Source organism: Rana temporaria, chromosome 1 (genome assembly GCF_905171775.1).
Source record: "Rana temporaria chromosome 1, aRanTem1.1, whole genome shotgun sequence".
In the NCBI taxonomy this organism is placed as follows: Eukaryota; Metazoa; Chordata; class Amphibia; order Anura; family Ranidae; genus Rana; species Rana temporaria.
Window position 1 is genome coordinate 83,859,685 of NC_053489.1, and position 23,423 is coordinate 83,883,107.

Here is a 23,423-nt window from a genome sequence, read left to right on the forward strand (position 1 = left end):
CACAATGATTTATTGAACAAATGATGGTTTATGTCAAACTTTTTTCAAGGAGGGCCAGATTTGATGAAGTGAAAATGTGCGAGGGCCAACCATTTTGCCTGACCTTTCTCTGAACCATAAAAATTCAGTCCAAGTGTGTTCGTTCGAGCACTAATACACTGCCCAACAAGAATTCTCTTGCCTTTGTGGCTGTGTGTGAGTAAAGAGGTGAGCTTGGGTGTATTATTTGGAGATACCGTATGTATTGGCGTATAACACGCACCTTCACTTAAACTGAAGTTTCAGGAAAAAAAGTTACATTTTAAATAAAGAACTGTGAAGTAAGATATGGGTCAGTGCCCATCTGCAGCCTCACAGGTGCCCATCTGCAGACCCACCATTGCTAGGAATGCAGCACCCACCATTGGCAGGAATGCACTCACCACTGGCAGGAATGTGCTTGTCCCCACTACTGCCAGGAATGCACCCCTCACCATTGCACCAATGCACCCCTCACCATTGGCAGGAATGCACTCACCATTGCCAGGAATGTACCCACCATTGCCAGGAATGCAGCACAATTGCCAGGATTGCACCCACTAGCGCCAAAGATCATCTACAGGAGAATCTCCTGTTTACACTGCGGCCTCTTTAATAGAAAGTCCCACCTCCTTTGATGGACAGAACAGTCATCCAATGGCAGCGCCGGAGATGGGACTTTCTATTACAGAGGCCACCTGTAAACAGGAAATTCTTCTTTGTGTGTACGGCGCTTGTCCCGCCTCCTCCCTGTCCTCCAAGGCATATACATCTTTGTGGCCCTGGCGCTGGGATATCATCAGGGGCCACAAAAGATATATATATGTCCAAACAACCAGGCGGGCCATTCAAAACCGTAGCGCAGGCCGCGATTGGCCCGCGGGCTGGACTTTGGACATGCCTGGTTTATGTGATCCACTTTTTAAAGTCGTCATAAAGGTGGAAGGTTTTTTACCTTAATGCATTCTCTGGCTTTGATAACTTTCCAGAATCTGCTCAAAACTAAATTAATTTTGAATAGAGTTGGAGTTTGATTAGAGTACCTTTTTATTACTGTAAGGCCCCATGTACACTGCTGCTGCTAAACGGACGTTCAGAGGCAGTTAGACAATTTTTTCATTCAATGTCATCTTATGTGTACATGTACACAGGTTCATTTACTGTAGTTTTTAGACAGTTGCGTTTATAGGCCTTTTTTTATTTAGTGGCAAAACAATGCGTTCAAACTCTGAAGTTTCCAACGCCAAACACTTCTAAATGCGGTAACCCGCGTTTAGAAGCGGTTTTGTTTATAGGCCTTTTTACGTTTTTGCCCATTTAAAAAAAAAAAAAACGCTTCTAAACGCAAACACGGCAAAACGAACGTTACTATCTGTCAAGTTAAATCATTCAGGAGAGGTTGCAAAAATGACCTGTGTACATGAAGCCTAATTCAGTGACAAACATTTTTTTTTGCAAGTTCACACATTGTATACTCCCAATGTATACCTTGTACAAACTATTAGCAGGTGATTGGGATCCAGTAGCTTAGGAGGAGAGGGGTGAAGTAAATGGGGAGCAAATGAAAAGTGCAACAGAGAGCAAAAGGGGAAACCAAAAAGCAGGCAATATGCATTCCCACTGAATTACTACTCGCAAGAAATTATAGGATACCCATAGACCTATCAAAGGATATAGATGCATGTAGCAGGATTGAGTTAATGGGTCCTTCAACAGACTCTGATGGGGGTGGAAGAGAAAATTTGTGATTTGTGGGTAGATGCTAATCATACTTACTATTTTATAGCTGGTGAAGGGAGAGGCAGTGTAGATCAGAAAAAAAAAATCCAGAAAACAGCAGCTGGCCAGTGGGGTCGGTGTCCTCCCATGTGATAGCCTTCTGATTAGATTACTGGTGGCAATTCTTGTGTATGGGTAACTGTAGATGGTACATTGTTTGCACTGAAAGTAGTTTTCAGAGAATGGTCCATGCATTTTAGCTGAGATACCTGAGACAGTACACCACAAGCACGATGCCATTCTCCTAATCAGGAAGCACTATGTATATAAGCAATAAAAACATTTAGCTCTTAAGCTGTGTCCTATGTTGGAATTGCCCACCCCATTTGTATTTGTTTTTTAACTTTTGAACCTATAAGTTTACATGCTGACAATAAACTGAGTACTAGTTGTTTCCTCTCTTGCTGTTATGGTTGCTTCAAAGGTATTAATATATTTTATTTTTCAATTGTTTTGGAAGGTAATTGCTTATTCTACCAGTTATACATATGATGCATTTTGCTGCCTGGCAATCATACAGTTTATGAAATCCTTGATTTTAATGTAATGCCTGTTTGTCTCTTGTGCATTTCTAGTTGTCGGTGATAAAGTGATATAACGTTTGGTAATGACTAGCATGGAATAGCAAAATTATCACAAAAATGCCTACGAATGGAGCTGGCTGATGCAGAGACACGAACGATAAGCACAGCTAGCGTCGGGGCTAATTAACGTTCTGGAAGCACTTTTGAAAATGCTATTTTTCTAATAACATTAACATTTCTAAATGAGAGCCTCCAACAATCAGGATCCCTGGTGTTTGTAGAGATAGTTTGGGTATTGTGATTCCTACAAGAAATAATGAGATTAGATTGCGCACCTGCAGCCATTGTTCTGGAATTACCTCTCCACGGTGTTTGTATGACAGGAGCTAAACATAGCGCTTACTCCTTGCACTACCTGGCACTTGGTTAGAAACATAAAGGGATTCAGTTCTCTCTTCTGTTTTTCCATTTTATTTCTTCAGCAAAAAAGTGAAGAATATAAACATTTTGTAAAAAAAGAAAAAGGAATGGCAGGAGAGGAGGTCACAGTAGTCAACATAGAGTGTGATTTGTTTTTACATGAAGACAAAGGAGTTGATTTACCTGCCAAAGGAATTGTAGATCTGTTCAACCAGTCCAAAGATGGCAACTGTACCGCCAGCCTGGTTGACCTGACTTTTTGTTCTGCAGTTGGAGACACTGCCAGCTGCATGAGAAATACAAATGGAGCTTTTCTTCAGTATGAGGTATCATACTCAGTTGGTATCTCGTGTATCGTATGTTCGCTCTCTTCTGGCACTAAAACCTTCACCAGACTCTCTTTTGGCATTTTATACAGCGTTGGATGCCTGTGCTCCCCACCACACACTGTGGACCCTTTCTTTGACCCCCCTACATAACTCATAGCTGCTTTAGGAATGTAGAGTTCGAATGAAGGTAACTATAGCATGTGGCCATTTAAATGGCATTCATCACTTTCAGAAGTGTTGAATTCTGGAGAGTCTGATGGAGGCTGCAGTGCTGGAACAAAGCAGAGGTAAGAGCAATGACCCCAAAGAGGTGAGCATTATAGCTCTTCTAAGCATTGTTTGGGTTTTATTATGCGACTACTGTATATAAAACAGACTTTGCCGTGATCAGAATGTGAATACAATAAATCAACACAAATGTGATATAACAAAAGGGGAAAAAAAATATAGTCCCAAATCAGTCCAAATTCATTAGAAAATCTGATGTGTCAAAATTGTTTCAAACCAGAATGTACAACTCCACCGTCTTACCGATATATGTGGACCCTTTACTAGAAAAGATTTAAGAAGGCTGCATGGATTAATGTACCATCTGTAGAAGGAACCGGTTTCTCCACCGTGGCTTCACCAATTGTCACCAGGGATGCGCCCCAGATGACGTCAGTTGTGACAAAACGCATAGGGTGGAGTTCATGCTCATGATGTTACCACGCACACCCAAACCAGGAAAAAGTTGGATCGATTCCTGGGATTGCTGATCAGGAGACTATGGAAACCATTGGGGAAGCCACAGTGGAGAAACCAGCCCTGTTTTTCCTATTTTGTGAGGCTTTAGACAGGCTTGATTTTCTTTTTGTTCAATGAAAGAAAATGAATCACGTCTCCCATCCAGACATTTGAGGTGGATGAGGGAATCCCTCCCATGGAGCTATTGTATTCTGACAGCGGGGAGACTTCGCTGTCCGGATACACTCATCAGCACCACCTACTATAGCTGGCGGCATTGATTGAGCAAACATTTTCAAACAGGCTAGTTGTACAGAAGTCCATCAATGAATTGTCTTTTGTACAACCAGCTTGCCCAAAGGATGGATCAGGGACTGGCCAAATTTTTAAATTCGCCTTCTTTAGTCTAGCTGTAGTTTCTGTTTATAGCTAGAGAATGCTTAAAAATTCTCCCCCTTGTACTGATTTTATCCAAGCTTCACCTGAGCCTTGATCACATCAGAGTAAAAGTAATTAGGAATTAGACTGTAACCAGAGAAAATCTAGTAACTTGCATCTAACAAAGTGAAACCGATAACGGGAGCCAACTGTTCATCTAGCATATGCCAGAATACTTTGATGCTGATGCCAAAAAATTAAAGAGCGATGTAGCTGGATATTGGCTGGCACTGTAATATGCTTGCAGAAATGTTCTGTGTGTCAGATGTGATTTTGTCCGGAACTAGTGATATAGTATTACTTCCAAGATCGGTCAGGGATCCTGGATAATTACATGCAAGCGAACAATCACTCTCCATCTTTTCCTCTCCCCTCCTGTTTTAGAGGTTATGGGCCATATGACAGATTTCATACATTGTATAGCTTAAAAAGGATGGCTAAATGCATTGTTAAAGCTGAAGACCATGAAAGCCGCTAAATTGGAATTGTTTTACCTGACAAAGGATTTTTTAGGGTGTTCAGCCAGTCTTGTGATCCAGAACCTCTCCTAAATAGCCTATCTAGGACAGTGATCTAGCTTTTCTCCGGTATACAGCTTTAATCACAGCCTGCCTCTGCCTATGATTGGACAACAAAGGAAAATTGCACACTGGAAAGGGCATCACTCTACTCATTAGAGCTGTGCTTCACATTGTTGGTTGTTCGTTCTCCCAGTCTGAATGTTGATGAGCACGAGATAACAGGTGGCCATTTTGAAAATGATTTTTTTTATTATTATTATTGCTACCTCATGGAAAAAAAAATACCCAGTAAAAAAAAAAAGTACAGCCTTTGCAGAAAATATCACCTTCCCTGTAGGACTGTCCCCTGCAGACACGTTGCCCTTCCATCCAACACTAGTTCTCCAACGTTAACCACTTAAGACCCGGACCAAAATGCAGCTAAAGGACCTTACCCCTTTTTGCGATTCGGCACTGCGTCACTTTAACTGACAATTGCGCAGTCGTGCGATGTGGCTCCCAAACAAAATTGGCGTTCTTTTTTCCCCACAAATAGAGCTTTCTTTTGGTGGTATTTGATCACCTCTGCGGTTTTTATTTTTTGCGCTATAAACAAAAATAGAGCGACAATTTTGAAAAAAATTCAATATTTTTTACTTTTTGCTATAATAAATATCCCCCAAAAATATATAAAACATTTTTTTTTCTATTTTTGGTAAAAAAAAATCGCAATAAGCGTTTATCGGTTGGTTTGTGCAAAATTTATAGCGTTTACAAAATAGGGGATAGTTTTAATGCATTTTAATTAATAATTTTTTTATTACTACTAATGGCGGCGATCTGCGATTTTTTTCGTGACTGCGACATTATGGCGGACACTTCGGACAATTTTGACACATTTTTGGGACCATTGTCATTTTCACAGCAAAAAATGCATTTAAAATGCATTGTTTATTGTGAAAATTACAATTGCAGTTTGGGAGTTAACCACTGATGGGCGCTGATGGGGTTATGTGTGACCTGAAGTGTGTTTACAACTGTAGGGGGGTGTGGCTGTAGGTGTGACATCATCGATTGTGTCCCAATATAAAAGGGATGACACGATCGATGCTGCCGCCACAGTGAAGAACGGGGAAGCCGTGTTTACACACGGCTCTCCCCGTTCTTCAGCTCTGGGGACCGATTGCGGGATTCCAGTGGCGATCGGGTCCTGCGGTCCCGGAGCTTCGGACCGGGTTGCGGGAGCGCGCCCGCGACCCACGGCTGGGTACTGGTACAGGACGTACCTGTACGTACATGTGCCCAGCCGTGCCATTCTGCCGACGTATATGTGCAGGAGGCGGTCCTTAAGTGGTTAAATGGGGCCCTTTGTCATTTAATTTACTTTTTGTGAGCACAGGAAATCATTAACAAGGCCCAATGACACTTGAAAAGAGGAAAGACCCCACTCCATCAAGTGACCCGCCAAAAGATGGGCTGAAGCTTAAGATGGGGTTTAGCTGTGATTTAAACTGGGGGACTTTTTTTAAAGCACCATCATAAACCAAAAAGCATTTCAGGGATTTTGATGTTTTCCAGCCTCTTTCTGCCATTTCTGCCATCTACATGCATTTGCAGTGTCGGCTACCCATTGTCCTTTACTAGCTTCTGAAAATGGTGGACCATGCCTGCACATATGTAGGCAAGACATCCACCAGGGGTGCATGTGACTGAGCAGGAGCACACATGTCACCTCATAAGATGTGTCTAAACAAGAAGCATCTTTAGGAGGTCCGCAATGGAAGCCCCCATAGTTCTCTAATGATGTACTGTACACTTTATAGTCAAAAGTATGTAACTCCTAATTGAGTTTAGGTGTTTGCAGTGAATGGTTCGGTTAAAGCTACAGCATACAAAGAGATTTTAGTCAATATTGCTTCTGATAACAGTTTTGGGAAGGCCCTTTTCCATTCCAGCAAGACTGTTCTCCTGTGCACAAAGCCAGCTCCATTAGGACATATTTGGTGTGAAGGAACTTAAAGCAGAACTTCTCTCTCAATCAACATTGACCATGTTTAATCCTTATGCAGCTAGTATTAGAAAATAGATAGGAAAGTACAGTAAAACCTTGGATTGCGAGCATAATTATTTTTTCGGAAACATGCTTGTAATCCAAAGCACTCGTATATCAAAGCAAATTTCCTCATACGAAATAATGGTAACTCAGATGATTCATTCCACAACCATTTGTTCATACGTCTTTCAGTTTATAGTTTAAAAAGATTATAGCAATGTGATAGATTGTGTTACCATAAAATCTCCATCCACAAATGGAAGCCTCCACAAGGGGATTAGAATATAAATCCAGCAGGAGTTAAGAGTATAAAAGAGAAGAGAGCCGCCTCTAAGTGTAGCAATATGGTTACATTAAATGAAGGTACAACAATTAGCAACTCACATGGTTGATGATTAAAAGAGGCACATCTAAGTATGCAGGGATCTGGGATAAAGCTGTCCACATAGAACATTCTCCGTACCGCTGGCTCTCACCGCTGTCAGTCTGCAATAATCACCGGGAAGACTACCCTGTAGTAGAGCAATCTTGAAGCGTGGCTTAAAGTACTCGTGACACGCAGCATGGAAGGGATAACGTCAATGGTGGTGCAGAAGATGGTCTATGTGGACAGCTTTAGCCCGGAAGCCTGCATACTTAAAGCGGAGGTTCACCCTATTAGGTCACTTTGTTTAATATAATACTCCCCCCGCTGTACCTGACGATTTGGCGGTTCAAAAAAAATATAAAAATCTACATACCCCCTTTGCAGCATCTCGAGCAGGCACATCCGGGTTGTAGGGGTTCGGGAATGGGCGTGTCGGTTAGCTCCGCAAAGGATTTTGGGAGCTAACACGTGTGTCTCTGGACGGTGACGAGACACAGCAGCCAGAGGAGCAATCTCGCGATCTTTCGAACGTCACCTGACTTTTCAGGACGCTGCCGGCCGTTGTCCTAGCAACTCTGCAGTGTTGACGGCGCGCCTCGCCGTCACACTGCGCATGCGCGGGATAGAGCGGTGAATGCTGGGACAGCATTCACCGCATCCCGGAAGATACTGCAGGAGGGCTTCAGAGTGCCCTGACTAAAGATGGCAATGTCCATGAGAATATTTTATAACTCATCTTTCGGAGGGATATCGCCATGCCTGCGGCTATGAGGATTAGACTGGTGAGTACTAATTACTTTGTACCACCAGCGTTTCAAAATGCTCTTTAAAAAAAACTGTTTTGCCGCGGAACTCCCGCTTTAAATGTGCCCGGTTTAACCACTTGCCGACTGGCTCACGCCAATATACATCGGCAAAGTGGCACGTTCCCGCAAAACGCCATAGGGTATGTCTTCCCCTTTAAGAGTTTCCGGAGGGGCATGCCTGCGGAACAGTGGGGACCCTATGCACGTGGCCATCGGGCGCGATCGCGGGCGTCCCCCAGCGGTTGCGGGAATGAGAGCTAGAACGGAGATTTGTGTGTGTAAACACACAAATCCCTGTTCTGTCAGGGGAGAGGAGACTTACCGTTTGCTTCTAGTAAGTAGGAGCAACGATATGTCTGCTCCCCCAGTCAGTCCCATCCCCATACAGTTAGAAACACTAACTAGGGAGCACATTTAACCCCCTTGATCGCCCCTAGTGTTAACCCCTTCCCTGTCAGTGACATTTACTCAGTGCATTTAGCATATAGCACTGATCGCTGTATAAATGTCAATGGTCCCAAAAATTTGTCATAGGTGTCTTCTGTGCCTGTCACTAAAAATCGCAGATCACTGCCATTACTAGTTAAAAAAATTCCATAAATCTTTCCCATAGTTTTGTAGACAACTTTTGCACAAACCAATCAATATATGCTTGTTGCAATTTTTTTATTGATCTGGAATGTATATCATGTCTTCACATCTAACATTAGTACCTGACCTTACAAATGCATTTTAGCTGAATGAGCACAAATTCCCACAGAATTCCCTCCAAACTCCTGTGGAAAGCCTTCATAGAAGAGTGGAAGCTGTTATAGCCACACATGGAGGAGGCTTCCACTCCATAATAACGTCCAAGGTTTTGGAATGGAATTTCCAACAAACTAATATAAATGTGATCTGGTTTTCACAAACTTTTGGCCATATATTATATTGAAGTGTTTGTTTCAGATGATCGCTGGCTCCTGTTGTCTGCTGATTGTTAAATTAAAATAAAGTACATTATATATTTGTGCAGCTTCTGTAACCGTGTGCTTGGACTTTGCTGGCTGGGAGTGGGCCATGCCTGCACTCCGGAGGATTGCTGTTGCAGCTCTAAAGGCAGCGGCTTGGAAGATCTTCACACAAAGTTATATGGAACTACAAATACCTTTATGCCCATCATAATAAGCTTTGATCTCTCCAAAACGAGAAAGTTACAGTTAGGCCACAGTGGGGGTTCTGCTCAGAACAGTAAAGAGCATCCAAGAGAGGCTGTAGAAAAAGCCGCTTTTTTTGTGCTACTGCCAGCTGAAATGTAAACAGTTGCCAAATCAATGTCAGCCCTAATTTTTTTCAAATTCAATTTCGAAGCAAACAACCTTTGATCAATTATAATAATTAAAACGCAAAATGTGTTTGGATTCTTTCAATCACAATGTAGACTGGTCTCCCTTCTGTATTTTACTGCCATCATAAGCAACAAATTGCTTTGTAAAGCCCTTAGAGCCTTGCAGTAACTGGCAGATCGTTGCCATCACTGGGTGGACTTTTTCATAAAATATAAATAAATAGGTCGGTATTCCTCATTTTATTCATAAAAAATAGAAACTATTCACAATGTTTTAGGAAGATTCAGTCTCATGTGGATGGTTATGAAAACTGGTAAAAGTGGAGATGTACGAAATGATTTCCCTTAGAGCCGGTTCACACAGGGGCGACCTGAGATCTGACTTCAGGTCGCCCCTAGTCGCCTCAAGTCGCGCTGCATGAAGAAATTAATGTAAGTGAAGTCTTAATGTACACTACTGCAGTCCCTCCGACTTGAAAAAAGGTTCCTGTACTACTTCAATCCGACTTGTAGGTGACTTGTACCCATTGATTTCAATGGAAGTCGCCTCCAAGTCGGATCCCCGTTCACAGTGAGGCAACTTTACAGGAAGTCGCCCCAATGTGAACATGTTCTAAGGCAAGCCCCTCCCTCCCACAGGGGAACTCCACGACCAATTTAAAATAAAAAACTGGCATGGGTTCCCCCTCCAAAGGCATACCAGGCCCTTAGGTCTGGTATGGATTTCAAGGGGAACCCCCTACGCCGAAAAAACGGGGGTGCTTTGGGGCAAGGGGGCGCCCTGCGGCCCCCCCGCCCCAAAGCACCAAAGCACCTTGTCCCCATGTTCATGGGGACAAGGGCCTCTTCCCGACAACCCTGGCCATTGGTTGTCAGGGTCTGCGGGCGGGGGGCTTATCGGAATCTGGGAGCCCCCTTTATAAGGGGGCCCCCAGATCCCAGCCCCCCACCCTATGTGAATGAGTATGGGGTACATTGTACCCCTACCCATTCACCTGGTGAAAGAAAAATGTCAATAAAAAAGCACAGGTTTTTAAAGTAGTTTATTAGGCAGCTCCGGGGGTCTTCTTCCGACTTCGGGGGTCTTTCCGACTTCTCCCTTCTGTCTTTTACCAGCGGGGGCCCGGTCTTCTCCCTTCTTCGGGGGATCTTCTTTCAACTTTGAAGACCCCCCCCCGAAGAAGGGAGAAGACTGGCCCCCCGCTGGTAAAAGAGCTGAAAGAAGACAGCGGTGGAGCCCGGCAGAAGGGAATGGGTAGGGGTACGATGTACCCCATACTCATTCACATAGGGTGGGGGCTGGGATCTAGGGGCCCCCTTATTAAAGGGGGCTCCCAGATTCCGATAAGCCCCCCGCCCCCAGACCCCGACAACCAATGGCCAGGGTTGTTGGGAAGAGGCCCTTGTCCCCAGGGCGCCCCCCTGCCCCAAAGCACCCACCCCCCCACGTTGAGGGCATGCCGTCTGGTACGGTTCAGGAGGGGGGGCACTCGCTCGTCCCCACCCCCTTTCCTGACCGGCTGGTCTGCGTGCTCGGATAAGGGTCTGGTATGGATTTGGGGGGGACCCCCACGCCGTTTTTTCATCCTAGGGGGTTCCCCTTGAAATCCATACCAGACCTAAGGGCCTGGTATGCTCTTGGATTTGGCGTTGAGTTCCCCCTCCTGGAGGCGACTTCAAGTCACGTAAGTCGCGTTGTGATTCATACTCAAGTCGTGTTCAAGTTGCCTCCCAAAGTCGCGCTGCCCCTGTGTGAACCGTTTCTTACGAGTTCTCATGTTTGGAAAAAAAAAAATATATATTGGTCCAATATAGTATGAATGTTTCTGAACTTTTTGTGTCGATATCTAGTCCACAAAAGGGCCTGACGGTCTCGTCGGCCACCATTTCTCGGTGGATCAGGCAGACAGTCATACAGGCCTATGCTCTTAAGGGGCGGGCACCCCCCTTTCCGGTCACGGCACATTCGACCAGGGCAATTGGTGCTTACTGGGCTTTCCAACATCAAGCGTATGTCTCACAGGTATGTAAGACATGGTCGTCCGTTCACACCTTTTTCAAATTTTACGAGGTTGATGTGAGTGCATCTTCTGATGCTTGTTTCGGCCGCAAAGTTAGTTGCAGGCGGCTGTTTAAAGTTGCACCTCCTCCGTTGAGGAGCTCTGCTTGTTTGGGGTGAAGTTGTTTGTTTTTTACTGATACTGTTCCCACCCCTGTTTTTTGACACTGCTTGGGGACGTCCCACTTGTCAAGACTTGAGAAGGCTGTGTCCATCCATGGACGAGAAGAGAAAATAGCATTTTTTTTGTACTCACCGTAAAATCCTTTTCTCTGTCGTCCATGGACGGACACAGCACCCACACCTCCTTTTTAGGTTTGTACTGCTTGCTACGAACTGAGGCTACTTGCTGCAGGGAGGAGGATTATGTCCGGAGGGACCGCCGTCTGGGCGGGGCTGTTCAACTCTGTTTTAAGTTGCATGCATTTCATTATCTAACATGTTTCTGCCTAGTCCTCTCCTGTGAACAGGAACATAACCCCCACTTGTCAAGACTTGAGAAGGCTGTGTCCGTCCATGGACTACAGAGAAAAAGATTTTACTGCGAGTACAAAAAATCTTTTTTTTTTTTTAAAGCGCCCCTGTCCCCGTGTGCTCGCATGCAGAAAGCGAACGCATACGTAAGTCCCGCCCACATATGAAAACGGTGTTCAAACCACACATGTGAGGTATCTCTGCGAAAACTCTGGAAACCAGATACGCTTAAATTAGGCTAAGATACGAGCGGCGTAAGTCTCCTACACCGTCGTATCTTAGGGTGCATATTTACGCTGGCCGGTAGGTGGCGCTTCCGTTGAGTTCGACGTAGAATATGCAAATGACTAGATACGCCGATTCAGAAACGTACGTGCTCCCGGCGCATTTTTTACGTCGTTTACGTAAGGCTTTTTCCGGCGTAAAGTTAGTCGAACAAATAGCTGGCCTAGCCAATGTTAAGTATGGCCGTCGTTCTCGCGTCAAAATTTGAACATTTTACGTCGTTTGCGTAAGTCGTCCGTGAATGGGGCTGGACGTAATTTACGTTCACGTCGAAAACCAATACGTCCTTGCGGCATACTTTGGAGCAATGCACACTGGGATATGTCCACGAACGGCGCATGCGCCGTTCGTAAAAAACGTCAATTACGTCAGGTCACGAATCATTTACATAAAACACGCCCTCCCTGTTCCTCATTAGCATTAGATGCGCTTAGGCCGGCCCATTTATGCTACGCCGCCGTAACTTAGGAGGCAAGTGCTTTGTGAATACAGTACTTGCTTCTCTGACTTACGGCGGCGTAGCGTATATGCGATACGCTACGCCTCCTCAAAATTAAGCCGCCCTACCTGAATCCAGCTATAAATCTCTTTTTTCCTCTAGAGGTAAAGAGTGCCCTTGTGTCCTCGGTGTTGACCGTAAAGTGAATAACTCCACACCAAGTTCACTGTATGGACCCCTTATATATTTGTACATGTTGATCATAATCCCCCCTTATTCTCCTCTTCTCAAGAGTGAATAAATTCAGTTCCTCTAATCATTAATATCTTGAGTGTTTCTTACAGTAGGTGAACCCGATTTTGTGTCAATCTCGCTCTCTTTCTCGGCGAGATTGAGCACCTACGAGCCCCATCGCGGGAGCCAGCGCCGAGCTGGCTTGCCGCGATGGAGACAGAGCCGTCATAGAAGCGACGGGAGATCCGACTTGGATTCCCGCCAATTCTACACGTGTGCGGCGTTTGTTATGAATCCTGAGGGGGAAGTCCCCGCCGGATTTTAAATAAAAATCCGGCATGGGTCCCCCCCTCAGGAGCATACCGGGCCCTTAGGTCTGTTATGGGTTGTAAGGAGAGCCCCCCTACGCCGAAAAAAACGGCGTAGGGGGTCCCCCTACAATCCATACCAGACCCGTATCCAAAGCACGCTACCCGGCCAGCCAGGAAGGGAGTGGGGACGAGCGAGCGCCCCCCCCCCCTCCTGAGCCGTACCAGGCTGCATGCCCTCAACATGGGGGGGTTGGGTGCTCTGGGGCAGGGGGGTGCACTGCGGCCCCCCACCTCAGAGCACCCTGTCCCCATGTTGATGAGGACAGGGCCCCTTCCCGACAACCCTGGCCGTTGGTTGTCGGGGTATGCGGGCGGGAGGCTTATCGGAATCTGGGAGCCCCCTTTAATAAGGGGGCCCCCAGATACCGGCCCCCCCACCCTAAGTGAATGAGTATGGGGTACATCGTACCCCTACCCATTCACCTGCAAGAAAAGTGGTAAAAACACAAATAAACCACACAGTGTATTAAAATATTTTATTTTTCTGCTCCGGAGGCCGCCCCCTGTCTTCTTTATTAGCTCTTTTACCAGGGGGGGGCTTCTTCTTTGACGTCTTCGGGTGGGTGGGGGCCGCCGTCTGGTTCTCTTCCACCGCCGGGGGGGGGGGGCTTTTAAAAAAGCCCCCACCCCCCCGGCGGGTTTCCTCCGGCGTCTTCGGCGGGGCTCTTCTTCTTCCGCTATCCCGACGGGTCTTCTCCGCTATCCGGGGGGTCTCGCCGCTGTTGACTCGTCGCACCCCAGTTCTTCGTCTCGCAGTCCGGTCCCTTCTTCCGTGCTGTACGTCTTCTTCCGCGCTGTGACGTCATGTTCTTCACTTCTCTTCTTCTCCCGATGTTGACTCGCCGGTCCTCCTCGCTGAAATGACGGATGCGCGCCTTGCATCGGACCTATATAGGCCTCACAGTCCCATCATGCTCTGTACCTACCCATGTGATACCTACCACGTGGTAGGTATCACATGGGTGGGTACAGAGCATGATGGGACTGTGAGGCCTATATAGGTCCGATGCAAGGCGCGCATCCGTCATTTCAGCGAGGAGGACCGGCGAGTCAACATCGGGAGAAGAAGAGAAGTGAAGAACATGACGTCACAGCGCGGAAGAAGACGTACAGCACGGAAGAAGGGACCGGACTGCGAGACGAAGAACCGGGGTGCGACGAGTCAACAGCGGAGAGCGGCGAGACCCCCCGGATAGCGGAGAAGACCCGTTGGGATAGCGGAAGAAGAAGAGCCCCGCCGAAGACGTCGGAGGAAACCCGCCGGGGGGGTGGGGGCTTTTTTAAAAGCCACCCCCCCCCGACGGTGGAAGAGAACCAGACGGCGGCCCCCACCCACCCGAAGACGTCAAAGAAGAAGCCCCCCCCTGGTAAAAGAGCTAATAAAGAAGACAGGGGGCGGCCTCCGGAGCAGAAAAATAAAATATTTTAATACACTGTGTGGTTTATTTGTGTTTTTACCACTTTTCTTGCAGGTGAATGGGTAGGGGTACGATGTACCCCATACTCATTCACTTAGGGTGGGGGGGCCGGTATCTGGGGGCCCCCTTATTAAAGGGGGCTCCCAGATTCCGATAAGCCTCCCGCCCGCATACCCCGACAACCAACGGCCAGGGTTGTCGGGAAGGGGCCCTGTCCTCATCAACATGGGGACAGGGTGCTCTGAGGTGGGGGGCCGCAGTGCGCCCCCCTGCCCCAGAGCACCCAACCCCCCCATGTTGAGGGCATGCAGCCTGGTACGGCTCAGGAGGGGGGGGGGGGCGCTCGCTCGTCCCCACTCCCTTCCTGGCTGGCCGGGTAGCGTGCTTTGGATACGGGTCTGGTATGGATTGTAGGGGGACCCCCTACGCCGTTTTTTTCGGCGTAGGGGGGCTCTCCTTACAACCCATAACAGACCTAAGGGCCCGGTATGCTCCTGAGGGGGGGACCCATGCCGGATTTTTATTTAAAATCCGGCGGGGACTTCCCCCTCAGGATTCATAACAAACGCCGCACACGTGTAGAATTGGCGGGAATCCAAGTCGGATCTCCCGTCGCTTCTATGACGCGCTTGCTGGGATGTGCTGTCACTATTCCAGTGAGTGTGAGATGTCGGCAAGATCTCGGCACCCTGTCGCCGAGTATCAGCGCGACGCTGTCCTGCTAAAAGCACAATATCACAAACACCTACTGTAGCTTGATGACTGTTCATATTTCCATGCTCAGGCACCTGTTACTAGATGCCTATTAATTGAAAAAGTACAGGTAAATCTTTTCAGGCAGATTTGGGCATTTTTGGCCCCCATAGACTTCAATGAGAGTGCCTTGGATTTTTTTAACGTGCCTGTAAATTCCATATCATTGAGAATACAGGACACAGAAAATATAATTTTGATTATACCACTATAATATAATATAGCAGAGGAATATGCTATATTGTGTGGATGTAACAACAGCACCCCCAACAAAATGACACATTTATGGCATGTCGCACACACGCACGTATATATATATATATATATATATATATATATATATATATATATATATATATATAATATCACTATTTTATTATTTGCAGTAATCATATTTCATTATTATGACATTTGTGATCTGATTGTTTCCTTACTGATTCTATTTCATATAGATGTTTTATTATAAATGTACAATTTAACTGCTATACTACTGAACGAACCCTTTCATTCAACCTCTAAACTTCCACTATTGCTTCCTTTCGCGATTTTGAAATGCCAATAACACTGAACAATAATATTGTTAGGGGGGGAAAAAAGCACCGACAGGTTTACCCAATCAATATTGGCACTTTTTTTTTATGGTGGTGTGGCAGGGTGTGTCCTTGGCAGACTTGTTACAGACAGGTCTACTTTAAAGCCTAGTACATACGGGCCGAATGTTGGGCGGCATCTGACGGCTCCATAGAAACAGGCCGACATTCAACCCATGTGTACTGCAGCCAATGTCTGAGGGTGCTGACTGGAGTGTTCTAGCGGGGAGGACCCTGTCAAAACAAGATGGCACAACAGGGGGGATTGCTGTACCAACATCGAATAGTTAGTATAGCGGCTCCTCTTGAGCCGTCAGTTTTGGATGAACAAAAAAAAGCTACTAGTGTATACTAGGCTTAGGAGTTAATACATGAAAAATGTTCATTGGCTACTTAGAAATATTTGCTACAGGAAAACTATAAAGTTCTTTTCCCAGAAAAATTATAATCGGTTTTCTCTTTTAGATTTATTTTCTAGCTCTTCTAGTGCTTATAAATGTGTTTATTTTATTAAAGGTGGAAAGGTAACTTCTACAACTTCTTACTTCTTGTAAATCAAATGATGAATATTCAGGGTACACAACATCAAATCATGTAAATTTGTATCCAAACTGAAGTTCACTTTAAACTACCCGGTTAACCGCAGCATTCCTCACATTCAAAATATAAATTAAATGTCCTTTTCATGTTCACACATACATTTGAAATGTTTAATTAGATATTGTTTTTCATATTAGGAAATCCTCAGGAATGAGCAAGCAAGACGGGAAGTAGGTGCCAAAGCACAGGCTCTTATCCAGCAGGAAAAACATCTGCAGAGTATCGAAGACAAAGGACCTCTCAACAGTCCAATGAAAACACAGATTAAAGGACACGCCTCTGCTCCAGTTTATAGCAAACACACGGCCTCTGAAGAACCATCTAGTACTGCTAGCACATTTGAACCTGGCTCCTGGAACCCGCAGAAAAAGTAGCCAAAGCTTCTGGAAAACAGGGGTGTGCTTCCTTGTTCAGGAACACATTTCTGTTTAATATTTCTACTGAAAGCAACAATGTACAATATTTATACCATCAAAATCTTTATTGAGCTAGTTATCCAAATTGTAAAGCTCAAGCCAAAAGCTATGTGCTTTCTAGAGTACTGAGTTAAACATCACAATTCTTTGTGTTTTTGTATGTTAAAAAGGTAAAATGGGGAATTTTTCATAGAAAGTTAAACATGTTAACCATTATTCTGCTAATAATATATTTATCTGTTCAGCCCTCATTTACATCCTTACTTCTACAAATTACTGAGGAGGTAAAGACAGGATTTTAAAAAGGTGCCATACACAAAATTGGATTTATAAAAAATCTATTGTTATTTAAATCATTAAAATATTTTTCTCAAAGAGATGTGTGTATATATATGTATATATATATCAATAGATTTTTTATAAATCCAATTTTGTGTATGGCACAGTATATAAACACACGTTTCGACTGAATATGGCTTCTTCAGGAGGTTTTGCTAGAGTATTGCATAGCGGTTCACTACAAAAGAGCACTATAGATAAATGCCTGTTAAGAATCCAACATCACCTTCTGTACTAAAATATATCAGTGCCCGCAGAGGGGAAAACAGAAGCCCAAGTGACTTGCAGGTTAATTTAAATTCAAATTTCAAAACCTATTATTTTATTTTTTTTCTATAGATGTTCCGTTACTTTTTATTGCCGTTCACCTTAACCATAAATGCACATGTTTGCAGGAAAAAAATAAATGCATTTTTTTTCATAGGAGCCTGCAAAGTTCCCGTAAATTCTTCCTCCAGTTCCCTGCCTGTACCTCGGTACGGGATTTTTATTAAGAGCGCTAAATAAGGTGTCAATGGACTAGGAGTGCGCTGATTACAGCATTATAAGTCTGCCTGCTGCAGTGGAATATGGGACTTCACAGATCTGTTGTGAATAAATGGCATACTTGTTTGGGCGGAGTCAGGCACAGCTGTTTTGATTTCAAAAGTGACAGTGTCTCCAGGAGAGAAGTACCCCCCTGCACATTATCATGGATGGGCTGGTTTGGGTGTGGCAGGTAAAGCTGGAAGTCTTCCACCACTGTTTACCTGCCAGGCAAAAAGGAGAGGGAGTCCTGTGTATTGTATGAAAATGAGGGGATGTGCACCAAGCTCAAGGTATAACTATCGAACAATAAAAAATAAGTTTTGCCTTTAGAACGGAAAGGGATTAGAAAATCTGTCGGTTTTCATTGCTATCTGTGCCCCCGTTAGGGAGATTCACATTTTTTTGTTTGTCCTGTTTACCATAAGTGAAAGTAAAAAATCATACATTTTGGGAACACTATTTCTGGTGACCTGGGGGCCCCAGTAGATTCCCTTAATTTGCAGGGAATTCCTTTCACTTCCTGTTTTGGCTATGGGACAGAAAGTGAAGGTAAATCTCCCCATTGGGACAAAGCGGGCAAAAATAAACCTTACAGGGGTTATAAATCTTCCTCACTCTATCCAAAACAAAAAACAAAAAAAGTTTTGCCTATAGTTCTACTACGTCTTAATAGAGCGCTGCCTTGGTGTGCAATGATTGTGGTCTCTCCTGCACTTTTTGTTTATAACTGATATGGAATACAGATTATCCTTTGGGACTTAAAAGCACTATGTTTTCTGACTTTTAAAGAACATTTCATTAAACTTTAAGTTTTAGAAAATTGTATGAGTGTCGGATGATATATGGTGATGATTGATTCATATATATATATATATATCTTTTTTTTTTTTCTCTCCCCTTGCAGCTTTTTCATCTCTGTTTTATTATCAATAATAAAAAAAAATCAGTTGAAAAACTCCTGTCCAACTAATTGCTAGGAATGCTGACTGCTTCAAACTTAAGTTGGCTATATGTAATAAAACTTCTGCACCAATGGATGAATGTGAAAAAAGGTGATTGAAATAAGATAAAATTTGAAATATGTAAAAAAATAAAAGTTATAAAAAAACTTTATGCAGTTACTAGTGACTCAAATGTGTTAGAGAAAAATATAAATTGTAACCGCGCTAAGTGTACTTCTCTATATGACATTCACTTAAATTAATTAATCAAAGCAAATCAATAAACGTACATATATAATAATTCAACAGACAGAATCTTCATGTGCATAAATAAAAATAATTGACCATCCAGTGCAAGTGCAGTCCTCCAACCAAGTGATTCCACAAATATTCACAAAAAAAATTCTCCAAACAATGATGTCCTATTCGATCACCATGTGTCTATACTTGGAACACCCTCTGTACTCACCAACTACAGCAGGGATCACCAGGTAGGGTTTATAAATAAACACAATGGGGGTCATTTACTAAAGGCAAATCCACTTTGCACTACATGTGCAAAGTGCACTTGGAAGTGCCGTCGCTGTAGATCTGAAATGAGGAGAAGCTTTGCTGATTTTATCATCCAATCATGTGCAAGTTAAAATGCTGTTTTTTTTCTTTTCTTGCATGTCCCCCTCGGATCTACAGCGACTGCACTTCCATGTGCAATTTCAAGTGCAAAGTGGATTTTCCTTTCGTAAATAACCCCCACTATCCTCTTATTTATTTTTTTGTATGCTAAAGGTCTCTAACCCAATGGACATTTGCTCTCCAGCTCATACAATCCTCTTCAGTGCATAAGGGGTTAAGAAATTCCTCATTCACTTATACCTCCTCTTTGATATAAAGATGAAGATCCACTTATCCACTCGTGTTCAAAACTCCCATGCAGAAGAAAGTTTTCAACCTACATTCTTAAGGCCCGTACACACGATACGAACATGGGATGGAAAAATTCGTAAAACGAGCTGTCTGACGATTTTTAATTAGTTAGTATGGTGCTTTTGACAGCCGGTTTTGCTTTTTCGGCAGACAAAAGCTGGGTGTGCAGACTGTAAAGTTTTTGTCGGATGTGAACTCCACGTCTGATTTTCGTATTATTTAGTACGGTTTTCGTACGGAAAAAATCGTAAGAGCAAACTACGCATGCTCAGGAACAAGAGAATACATACAAAACTATTCAACACATTACGTTACTTCTGACGTCGTATTCTGTCATACAAACATTTTCAAATGGTGAGTAACCTCTTCAGGGCCGCTGATGGAAATCATAAGGGTCGCCGTACAGCCTACCTGATGGGGCCCCCTACAGCTCCACCCCTGGTCACTCCTTCAGCCCCACTCCCGACCCCGCCTTAAAACAAAGTGCAGGTTTGTCTACAAGTGATAATTATTTTTCTCATCCATGCCGCCAATGCCATAATGTGCTGCAGACAGTGCCAGCCATGATACTAATGCCAAAATGCATGTGTTGCCCGCAATGACAGTGCCACCCATGCTGCCAATGGCATTAGCGGCATGGGTGGCACTGTCTGCAGCACAATATGGCACTGACGGCAGCACATTACAGCATTGGCGGCATAAGTGGCACTGTCGCTGCAGGCAGCTAATGTGTTACAGGCAGTAACACATGTTTTACCTGCAGACAGTGCCACCCATGCCTCCAATACAATATTGTGCTGCAGACAGTGCCACCCATGCCATGCTGCCAATGCCACATTGTGCAGGCAGTAACGCATGTGCTACCTGCAGACAGTACCACCCATGCCGCCAGTGGCATGGGTGGCACTGTCTCTGCAGCACATTATGGCATTGGCGGCACGGGTGGCACTGTCTGCAGGTAGCACATGCGTTATGGCCCATAACGCATGTGCTACCTGCAGACAGTGCCACCAATGCCATAATGTATAGATGCTGGCTGCTGCAGTAGTAGATCTTGATTCCCCCCCCCCAGCAAGCATGCACACAAACCTGTGTTAGCCGGGAGCCAGGAGTCACTTCCTCCCTGATCCTGCTGCTGCCTGGACTGTCCACACACTATTCCTGTCAGTCAGGTGCTTCTTTTTTCTTTTCTGCCGAAGCCGCCGCTTGTGTCCCTGCTTCTTCTCTCTGGCAAGTGAAGAACAGAGCGGAGGGAGAGGAATCAGAGGCTGGGTGTCTGGATAACTATCTTTGGTCAGGGTCAGTTGTACTGGCCTATCAGCGGCCCTGAACCTTTTCGCTTTCGACATGAGACTAGCATGCCACAAAAAACGGACAGTCGGTCGTCCAAAAATCTAAGCGTGTGTACGAGGCTTTAGTGTCAGACTCCACCTCGAATGGTGGCTAGATGCTGAAACGTTAGTTGTGAATTGTGATTTTATCCTGCACAGCCTGTCCACTTGGAGCTTGATGTTCCTGCCAAAGCCAGTAAGGCACATACAATCGAGTCTACCGTAGTTTCGGGTTGACACTAAGAATGTAAGTTTAAGCTGTTTTACATTATGAGCGCCCCTCTATGTCTGCATGAGAGTTTTGAACACAACGATCCACTGGCTATGTGAATCTTCATATCAGGTTATTAGTAGCCAGGGGTCTCTTTGTAAGAAAAAAAAAAAAAACGCAGAGCTTGTTGTGAAGTGAAACTGCATGTACAGCCATTATGAATAATTATACAGAATTCTCTCATTTATTTTTTGGATTTTCCACACTATATAAAATGCTGTGGCTGTTTATTTTTTTAAGGTATTCTTATCTTTTCGTCTGATAAAATGTCCTTAGTGTACTATCTCTTCTGATGGAATGGTATTAGGATATCTCCTAAAATGGAATTACCTTGGAATATGTTGCATCCAGTACTGCCTATATTGCGTTTCTGAGAACTACAGTATTATGTTATTGCAGAGCTCTATTTAAAAGTCCAAAATTTCAGTGGACACACAGAGCCCGCCTCACCAGAATGGAGGGGCCATGAGCACCAGCAGTGGACCCGAGAAGAGGAGGATTGGGGCTGCACTGTGCAAAACTATTGCACAGAGCAGGTAGGTATGACATGTTTGTTATTTAAACAAAAATATGGGTTTTCAAACACTTGAAATAACAATGTAACAAAAAATTGCGCTAACCCAAATGAAATTATTATTGCTTGTAAACAAAGCAGAATTGCTGATAATCAAATAATTATATCTATAAAAAAATGAGTCTATATATTGCTTCAGTTTAAGGCTTTTATTCAAACAGCGATTGATACTGACATCCAGCAGACAAAGATTTCAAACACAGCCGCGGCTCAAGCCAGCCAGCTGGTGCATGGTGATGTCAGAGACTGTAGCTCTGCTTGACGCGTTTCCCCGTAGAAGGCAGCAACTGGGAAAGGAGTAATCAAATCCTTAAACCGAGTACTGCACCATAAAGCCTCTTCTTTATTCTTCATTAGTATGAGACCCTGGTCAGTGGAGCAGAACTGACAGACCTCCACTGTTACATTTTATACTCTTATCAAAAAATGTGTAATTATTTGTAATTTTTTTAATAAAGCGGTTTCATAGGAATCCAGTTTTATAGAAGACTAGTGATCCTGGGATCGTCAACAATAAAGTTGATTATAATGAAAAAAACCACATTACCCATTTTTTTTTTTTATATATATATATGTTACTGTAAAGATTTTCAATACCCTGCCCCCTCAGATGACTAGCATGAATTGTTTTATTTATTTTTTGCTTTTTAATATAGAATTTTTTTTGTCTCTTTGGACGTACATAGTACATCCATAGAGTGAACCGTTAGGCTGCTTTCAGGCGTTTAACCACTAGAAATGGCCTTGAACCCTTTGTGATAGTAATTAGGTAAAAATAAGTAAATACATTTTTTTAAATTGCTATAACCGTTGCACAATGGGCAAATGCACGCATATATAAACTGCAGTCGCACCAAACATGTGACATATCGTCACGAACATCAGAGTGGGGACAATCATTTTAGCACAAGAGATCCTGGTCAACTCTAAACTGATGAGCTGTAAAATCGTTTAACCTTTTCACTGCCAGTGCCGTTTTTGCATTTATTTTTAAAAATGTTTAAAAAAACTATTTTAAGCCTGAAGATTACATAAAATCCCCAAACATTATATAGGGGGAAATTTGATGCGTTTGGGTGCAACTGAAAAAACTAATTCCCATCACATCACTCTTTGTGATGATCTTTTGGTGACAGGTTCTCTTTAAAAAGGCATTGCAATACATCCCCTCTCAGCTAGGCTAGCTGGGGACACTTACCTGAAAATTACATCATAGATGTCGCTTTCTGGGTCACAGCAAGTAGGGGAGAAGAGCAGACGTGTGTCCGCTGCTTTTATACCCCTCCTCCCGCCAGGATCCTCCATGTTGGCTCTGGGCCTGCAGATGGGCAAGCGGAGCCTGAAATAGGCGTGGGGTGCCAGTACCAGGGGGGGTGTGGAGGCAATCAGCCACCCGAATACATCCACCCGGAAGGCAGGAGTCGGCCTGTTAGTTTTACACACAATCCTGGGGGCTGCAGCCACCGGATTGTGTGTGCAATCCCCCGCCATCAGGTCTGTACAATATACAAACCTGGCAGAAAAAGGCTTAAAGTGTCCCCCTATGGAGATTTTTGGGCGCCATTGATTTTTTTTTTGTGTGTGTGTTA

General features: G+C 44.2%; 1 protein-coding gene across 2 annotated transcripts in view; it reads left to right on the top strand.

Moving 5' to 3' along the window:
- NDUFAF2 (NADH:ubiquinone oxidoreductase complex assembly factor 2) overlaps positions 1-17,170 on the top strand; it is a 162,509-nt gene extending 145,339 nt beyond the window's left edge. For both annotated transcript variants that reach the window (XM_040339715.1, XM_040339707.1), the window contains one exon: positions 16,648-17,170. In XM_040339715.1, the coding sequence (XP_040195649.1) occupies positions 16,648-16,884 (237 nt within the window). In that variant the 3' untranslated portion in view covers positions 16,885-17,170. The remainder of the gene's footprint in view (positions 1-16,647) is intronic.
- Positions 17,171-23,423: the final 6,253 nt, after the last annotated feature.